This window comes from Leishmania major, chromosome 5, assembly GCF_000002725.2.
Source record: "Leishmania major strain Friedlin complete genome, chromosome 5".
Classification (NCBI taxonomy): domain Eukaryota; phylum Euglenozoa; class Kinetoplastea; order Trypanosomatida; family Trypanosomatidae; genus Leishmania; species Leishmania major.
The window spans coordinates 151600-160000 of record NC_007246.2 but is presented as its reverse complement, the minus strand read 5'-3'; the positions used below and the strand labels follow the sequence as shown (position 1 = coordinate 160000).

Below are 8401 nucleotides of genomic sequence, written 5' to 3'. Positions count from 1 at the left end.
TCTTCCTCGTCAGCACGCCTTCCCCCCTCGCCTCTCCATCGTACAGCAGCTTACGAGATTGGCGACTTCGCCGCCTTATCGGTGGCCATACCCAGCAGCTGCTGCCTGATCGCACGCCATGTACTCCGCGCCCGCCACCCCGTGCAGCCGGTTCGGTTGCCAGTTCTTCACGATCTCCTCCACAAACGGCGACGTCGGCTCCAGCGACGGGAAGACGGAGCGGCGGCCGACCATCACGGCGACGATAAAGATGAAGAGACACTTCGTGAGAAAGCGTATGAAGACGAGAAGGTCGGCGAAGGTCAAGTCCGTGATGGCCATCTGGCCCGAGGTCAGATACGCCACCTCGCTCCGAAACTTTGTCCACCGGTACGGCAGCAGCGCCCGCTGCCCGTCCACATACTCGCGCCAGACGGCGATCGTGATGTCCTCTCCTCGCGCCGCATAAGCGTCGATGTGCCGCTTCAGCGGCTCGTCCATGGCCGCTACATGCCTTGTGCACATGGCCACCGGCACCGTGAAGGGCTTTGCTAGCGCGCGGGCTAACCGGCTCATGCTCCAATCAAGGACGACCTCTGCCTCGTGCTTGTTGATTGCTGTGGAGAGGGTGGTGTGTTGAGGGAGGGAGAGGGAGAGGGGGGAGGGGAGGGGGCGGCGACGGTGGCAGCGGGTGAACGGACACACACAGTAAAACACGATATGTGGTTCGCTAAAGATGATGTGGGTGCAAGTGCGATGTGTGTGTGTGTGTGTGTGTGTGTGTGTGAGCGGAAGAAGCGAAAATGCCGTCGGGGGGAGGAGAGCAGAAAGGCATTGCGAGACGGAGCTGAAAGGGGGTGCAGGTGCAGGAGGCATCACGATGCCGAATCCTTGCCGTGTCGTAAAGGCCGAAACAGCCTCTCAAGGAAAAAAACAAGGAAAGGAACACCCGCGCGGTTGATCGGCAATGCCAGGTGTAAAGGATGGGCAGTCCTCCGCACGACTCCGCGTGTTGGGCGAGGGAGTAGGGAGGCAAACAAGAAGCCCTCTTTTCATGGCCACCACCGTGAGGTGAGTGTGAGGTGGGGGAGAGAGAGAGAGAGTCAGGCGCACACACACACAAACACGCACGAGCGGTGATCGTGAGAGAAAGGAGAACAGAGCTCGCTGCTGTGCACACAACAGCTCTCGCCTCTGCGTCCGCGCCCCCGCCCATTTCTCTGCCATCTCCTCTGCGCGGCCGCCGCCGCTCACGCACCACCAGCTTTACCCATCGTTCACCCGCTGCATTCGGCAACGAGGCGCAGTGCGCCGCTGATTACTTCCTTATGGATGCATACATTCTCTTTCCTGTGCGCGCGTCGCGCTTGACCGTAGGGATAAGTCACGAAGACGTAGCGAAAAAACGCGACGAAGAGCACACCTTAGGGGGGGGGGAGAGGTGATATGGGGCCATACCACCACATCATCCCGCGCTCATACAGGCCCACATACTCCCACAACCCCGACACAGCACCACACCCACGCGCGCACACATCCATTCCGTCATTCGTTTGCACCACCACCAACCACACGGGTGCCGTCGCCGCCCCCCCTCCCCCCACCTCTATCCCTGACGATCCTCCTTCCCCTGTACATCTCACCCAAAACAGCCGCATCACGCAACTAGTCGGCCTCTGCTGTTTTCATCGCGTCGCTGCCGTTTCTGTGCACGTCTCAAGCTTCGAAAAGGAGACGTGCAGGAGTGGGGGAGGAGGGGAAGGGGAGGCGGCCAGTAACAAGATCCAGAGGGGCGACCGGTACAGGTGCACACGCGCACTTGCGCACGAACAGGACTGTACGTAGAAACATACATACCCCCACACGCACACACACGAGTTGACCATGACGAAAGAAGGGGGAAGCAGAAGGAAGGGGCGGGGGTTACGAGTGCCGAAGAGCGTCGCGACAACGATGATGATAGCGAGGATAGAGGCGAAGGAAAATAAAGCGGAAGGCGAGGCGACAAGAGCAGACACACGAAGAGGTTATATATATATATATATGTGTAGATGGCTGTATTGTTGTCCGCAGGTGCATTTATACGTCTGCGTGTGTCTGCCTGTCTGTGCGTTTGTGTGTCCTACGTGACCACTACACGTTGCACTCTCTCTCACACCCCCGTTCCCTCGCGCCCCCTCTCCTTGCTATTTCGCCCGCTCGCACTTTCTCGTTGTATCTCGTATCTTAACACCAACGCGCACACAGACACAGGGGCACCGCTACACACGCGGGCACAGACTCAAGCAGCATATGCGTACTTCATGCGGTTCATCGCATGAGGGCAGTGCATGTTTGCTCTTGCCTGCGCCGGTGTCTTGCTTGCTTGTTTTGCGTCAGTTTTTATCCTTCATATCAGCATACGCACACACACGCATATACATACATACATATATATATATGCATATGTATACATATATACGTATATACATACATATATACGTATACCCATACATGTGTGTGTGTGTGCTTTTTTTGTGAATTATCTTCCTTCCGTATTTTTGTTCTCCGGTGCTTTGGGAAATAAAAAGTAAAAGGAGGAAAACATCATAGCGCTGCTCAACACATGCACACCGACACACACACACACACACACACACACACACACACACCGACACACACACACACACACACACACACACACACACACACACACACACACACCGACACACACACACACACACACACACACACACACACACACACACACACACACACACACACACCGACACACACACACACACACGTGCACACACACACTTACACAAACACACACACACACACAAGTGACACACGAAAAAAAAATGAGCGAGGAGAAGCGGAAAGAGGGAGATATGACGTGGTACAGCAGTGCGCATGCGTGCACGTGTAGGCTTACCCATATTGCGGTAAACCACACGCGCCCCGCAGCGAGGGAAGGGCATGGGAGAGGGCCGAGATGAGGCGGCGACAAGACAAACGAGCAATTTGCGCTCGTCCGCCGTATCGCTCTCGCCCACCCCCTCCCCACCCCCGTCTGCTCGGTTCCACCTCCCGCTCTTGTACCTGCTTCTTCGCGCGTACCACACGCCCCTCGCATCCCCTTCTTCGTCCGTACCACATTCCTGCTGAGGCTTCTGCTGTTGCTTCCCCTCGCTCCCTTCTTCCCTCCATCTCTTTCCGTCCCATATATACATCTATATATATATATATGCATCCCATCCCTCCCTCTTTCTTTCCCTGGATCACCCTGCCACGCAGCACACAGCACAGAGAGGTACGGCGGCGTCCCCCCCCCCGCCCCGCCCCTCCTCTGCCAAGTGGTCTGCGCCGTTTGCGGACAAACGCCATGCGAGGGGGGAGAGGAGGAGGAGGAGGAGGGAAGAGAACGCACCCACAAAACAAAAAAAAAGCATAAGAAATCCACACACACTTACACACAGACACACCGAGAGAGAGAGAGAGAGGGAGAGAGAGGGAGATCGTGTTGCATTGCTACACTCGCCCTCTCCCACTTGTTCTCTCTCTCTCTCCCTATGCATATGTGCGTAGTGGTGGTGCGGTGGTTCGGTCAAATTTGCGACCGCCATGAGGACAATAAAGCCAACGTACAAACAACAACAAATACATATATATATATATATATGTATATATGTATATATATATATACCAAACGAAAAGGGAGAAACGCAGGTGGACATGAAAGCGATAACGATGTCATAAACGATAATGCATGCACATACATACATACATATATATGTATATATGTATATATGTATATATGTATGTGCATGCAGGTATATACATTATCATTCTTTTGCGACTCGTGTCATGCCTTCTCCGTGCGCATCGGCGTGGCAGTGGGGCAGAGAAGCATACGAGAAAGAGAAGGAGAGGCGCTCGGGGTGGGGGTGCAGGAGGGGGTGCAGGAGGGGGGGGGAATGGACGAAGTGGCATTCGGGAAAAGCTGTGAGAGACGACGATGTGACGTGATCGATACACACACACACACACACACACGGAGGAGCAGCAGCGGCAGAGCGCAAGAACGCCGCACAGTCGCGAATGCCGCTTGCTGGAAAACGACGAAGAAGGGAGGAGGAGGGACTCGGCCATGTGCGCGATAGCAGTGCACCGACGGGCCCATTCGCGACGGGCGTCACGCACCACCATGGCATCGGCCTGCGGCAGCGAGAGCTGCCTCACGCACGCCAGCGAGAGAGGGACATATGGTGACGCACATTAACGGCAGCTGCGGAAGCAGTGACACTTTCCGTTTCGTCGCGGCAGGGCGGGCTGAGGGCAAAGACGTGACCAGTGGCCGGAGGGAAGATGGTGTCGACACGTGGCGGCCCCTTCTCATGCCTGCCTCACCACGCGCGTGAAGACGCGTCCGACGCGAGTCTGCTTCGCCGGCCACAGGAGCAGGTAGCACAGCACTCCCGGAAACGTTGTGCAGCAGCTGATAAATACACAGCCGTACGAGTAGTTGCCGTTGTAGCGTGTCTGCAGCTGCGCCTGAATTGGCGGGGCTGAAAAGCCGCCAAGGCAGCCAGCCACAAATACACAGCCCATGACGAAGCCGAGGTTAGGCCCGTGGAAGTCCTTGGCGATCAGTGCCGGCATCATGGCGAAGATGCCGGCCGTGCAGAAGCCGACCACACTTAAGCACACGGCGAAGGCCGCGTAGCTGCGGCAAAAGACGAGCAGCGACGTCGCCAAACCACCGACGGTGGCGCACATTGTGTAGGCGAGGGCGTCGTCGGTGAAGGAGGCCACGCCGCCTACCAGGATGGAGCCCACAATCTGAAACACACCCCAAAACGTGAACACCGTCGACGCCTTGGAGGTGCTGATGGGGGTGACGCCCGCGTACACCGTGCCAGCGCTGCCCATGGAGGAGACGTAGGGGACGGCCACGTAGATGAGTCCGTAGAAGGACCACCCGTAGATGGCGAACATGAAGAAGTGCGTAAGGAAGCGAACAGATAAGAAGACGCGCATCATCTCTCCCCAAGTCAGGCGCCGCGCGTGCATATCCTGGATCAGATCCGCCACCGTGCAGGCTTCGGTGCCGTGCACTTTCCTTCCATACTGCGCGAGCTGCTGCGGCTGCTGCTGGTGACGACCCAATAGCATGCTCATGTCGTCGCTGCCGTCTGGCGACGCCAGGGCGGCGCGCGCTGACGCTGCTGCATCCGGCTTGCCGCCCTTCGTGATGGTGTCACCGCTGTTGCGGTTCGCCGCCTTCTCCGCCTCCGTGCGCATGGAGTCGATCATCCGCGTTGTCGGTGAGGCCGCGGCGTTCTCACCTGCCTCGGAGGTTATCATGCGCATCATTTCGTTCCGCTCCTCGTGGCTGGGGCTTCTGTGCGCCGTACAATCATCAGGGCTAGGCTCGCGGGCGGGGCTGTTGTTGCCGCGTGCGTGGTCATCCACGTCAACGTCGTCCTCGATCGGGTGGCGGCGGCAGGAGAGGATTGTGGCAACCAGCCCAATGGCGCAGAACGCAGACATGAGGCGGAAGGTGTGGCGCCAGCCGTAGACGTCCACGAGGCTGCCGAGCACCGCTGGGACAACGGCACTGCCAACGCCGCCACCGCAGAAATTGATGCCCTGTCCAAGGCCAAGGCGACGCCGGAACCACGAGCCGGTCGCCGCTGCGCCAGGCGACAGCATCAACGCGGAGGAGATGGAGGCGAGTAGCGAGTAGGACGCCGTGACCTCCGCCGAGCTCTTCGCAAACGACGAGCTCAGCCACAGTGCGGCGAAGAGCATCACCGTGGAGGTGAACATCATCACTCGCGGCGGCACGCGATCGACAAGGAAGCCAGCGAGAATGCCAAACACTGGCGACAACCCGAGAGAGACGGAGTTACCGAAGCTGACGGTTGTCGCGCTCGGGTAGCCCAGAGACGGGTCATTCTGCATACTGTTCGAGAAGATGGAAAAACTGTTATCGATGCCGTAGCTCATCATCTGCATCAGAGCACCGGAAACGGCAACGAGGTAGCCGATCCAGTGGTCCGCCGGGCGGTGGGTGACCGCCCGGTCCGCCTTCTTGCATGCCTCATAGATCTGCATGACTTGTGTGGGAGGGAGAGGAGGGGGAGGACGCCTGCTGGTGGCGGTGAGAGTCCTTTGCCGGAGCCGTGGAAGCACGAGGAGCCAAAACAACAACAAAAAGGAACGGACACGTGGAGGATGTGACGCGTGGAGTGGGGGTGGGGTGGGTGAGTGGGGTGGACAGTGAGAGAGACTGTGAGAAGGGGGTAGGGTGGGGAGGGGGTGGGGTGGTTGCGTCACCCAATGGCGCGCGTGGCATCATAACGATGGCGAGCACCCCGCAAGCGAAGAGAGAGAGGCAGTGAGGCAAGAAAAGAGTGAGGAGGGGGGAGGGGAGGAGGGAGAGAAGCAACCGGCGCGAGAAGGGACCGGCCGCCCATGCGGCGTTAGCAACGCACACAAGATGAACATAGGAAGAGAGAAGTGTCACATGCGCATGCATCATTACTGGCGAAAACCACCACAGGTCAGAGGCGAGGGGAGGGGAGGAGGACAGGGGGGGGTGATGGCCATAGCAGGCGGGGCTGGACAGACCTCACTTGCGCCATCTGAGAGCTACTCCTCCTTCCCATGCATCGCATGGCGGCTCACGTGCACCTCGACATCACCTGGAGAGGGAAGGAAGGACGGGTATGCGAATGGGAAGCGGAGGAGGGTGGGGTAAGGACGAGGCAGACAAGCAGAAAAGACATCACGTCAACAGTTGTCTTCTTATGCCCTCGCCTTCTACGTCTTGACACGTACACACGCACGCACACGTAAAGGTATCTCTGACGTCTCTTTCCTTCTGTACCTCGTCATGGCTCAACGCGAGGGAGAGGGGTGGTGGTGGTGGTGGTGGGCATGCATCATCACGATGGCGATGGCGGCATGTGTGAGTCACACGCTCACTGTAGTGCCACGGCTGGAAGGCACGAGAGGGGACGAAGGAGGGAGGGGGTGAGCGGTGCGGGAAGAGGCATCGGGTAGCAATGCACACCACACAAGAACAGAAGAGAGGGCGGGGCGGGAGGGGGGGGGCGCAGAGTTGCGACGGTCATGCAGCCTTAGGGAGGGCCTGTGCCATGTCAGCCTGCCGACGCGCACGGTTTTTTCGCGCAGCTTCGCGCCCCTCGCGCAGCAGCTCCTCGGCACGCCGGGCTTTCGCGTTGAAGTAGGCATCCCGCTCCTCGCGAATGAATCGCAGTGCCCGTCGCGCTCGTCGTGCCGCCTCATCTTTGGCTGAAACGGGCACCACCGGTGCAGCTGCGACATGAGGCTGCTGCCGAGGCAGATCGTTGCAGGTCTTGTCAGCGTTGGGTCGAGGCGTCACTGACTTTACGGCACTTCTGCCACTTCGTTTTGGTTGTGGAGGAAGCGGCGGTGGCACACGGGTGGCCGCCAAAGGTTGTGGGAGAGGCGAAGAGCTGCTACTAATGGTGCTAGGCACAGGACAAGCGCTGTGCCGAAAGGGTGGTTGCCGAACCCTTGCCGCGTCGTGGGCGTGGTGCCTCCAAGGCAGCGGCGCTGCCGATGGCTGCTTGATGCAGGTAGTGGCAACGGCCACCACTTCAGCCTCAGCAGCTACGTGACCCCCGTTGTGAACCGTGGTAGGCTCCTTCGCAGCAACCATAGTAGCAGCGTCACCCTCGCTGAGAAAATCAAGGCTACTCAGCTGATGGACGAGCAGCTGCGCGTAGTGTTGTTGAAGGGCATCGAGGTGCCGGAGCTCTATCTCCAGCTCCTGTGCGAGGGCAACGGCATGCGGCAGCGTCGCGTTACTCGTCATGGCGCAGACATGCCATATGCAGAAGAAAGGTAACCGACGCAGCCCCTGCGTGGTGCCTCGGCGTTCACCAGTCTCCACGTTTTTCAGATTGTCTATATCACAGCGTCTAATGGTTGTGTCGACCAACGCACCTAGAAGACGGCAGGCACAAGGCGATGCGCTGCACACCAAACTGAAGCGAACAAGGGTAGAAGAAGGAGCGAAAGACAGGAAGGGCCACGAGCGAGTGCCGTAAGCTGCACAGGGGGAGTGACGGGCGACATCTCCGTGCGCACACACGCGAGAGCAATATATATGCATATATATATATATATATATATATATATATATATAGTCCAACGAGAGGGACCGAGAGCGTTGTTGCCGAACCTGCGCTCTCCCGCTGCTGCTTGCACCACCGGATTCGAAAAGTGCGCCATCGGGAGGTGCCACAACAGCGGGCGCTGCCGCAGCAAACACATGTGGTAGCGAGTACTAACAGAGAAACTCCCCCTCCCCCTCCCCCTTTCTCTTGTTGTTTTCCGTGACCACCGTCTGCGGAAAGCCTAGCGCGGTAGATGGCACCGCGGT

The 8401-nt window shown here is 58.4% G+C and overlaps 3 protein-coding genes across 3 annotated transcripts; all 3 read right to left on the bottom strand.

Annotated features, from left to right (window-relative positions):
* Nucleotides 1-75: 75 nt before the first annotated feature.
* Nucleotides 76-855, bottom strand: LMJF_05_0490 (conserved hypothetical protein; the record flags this gene model as incomplete). The annotated part of the gene is made up of 1 exon (XM_001687474.1): nucleotides 76-855. The coding sequence occupies one exon, from the start codon at nucleotides 853-855 to the stop codon at nucleotides 76-78; it is 780 nt and encodes a 259-aa protein (XP_001687526.1).
* A 3501-nt stretch (nucleotides 856-4356) lies between these two features.
* Nucleotides 4357-6081, bottom strand: LMJF_05_0480 (monocarboxylate transporter-like protein; the record flags this gene model as incomplete). Its single annotated transcript, XM_001687473.1, has 1 exon — nucleotides 4357-6081. The coding sequence occupies one exon, from the start codon at nucleotides 6079-6081 to the stop codon at nucleotides 4357-4359; it is 1725 nt and encodes a 574-aa protein (XP_001687525.1).
* A 1018-nt stretch (nucleotides 6082-7099) lies between these two features.
* LMJF_05_0470 (hypothetical protein) lies at nucleotides 7100-8131 on the bottom strand (the record flags this gene model as incomplete). The annotated part of the gene is made up of 1 exon (XM_001687472.1): nucleotides 7100-8131. The coding sequence occupies one exon, from the start codon at nucleotides 8129-8131 to the stop codon at nucleotides 7100-7102; it is 1032 nt and encodes a 343-aa protein (XP_001687524.1).
* Nucleotides 8132-8401: the final 270 nt, after the last annotated feature.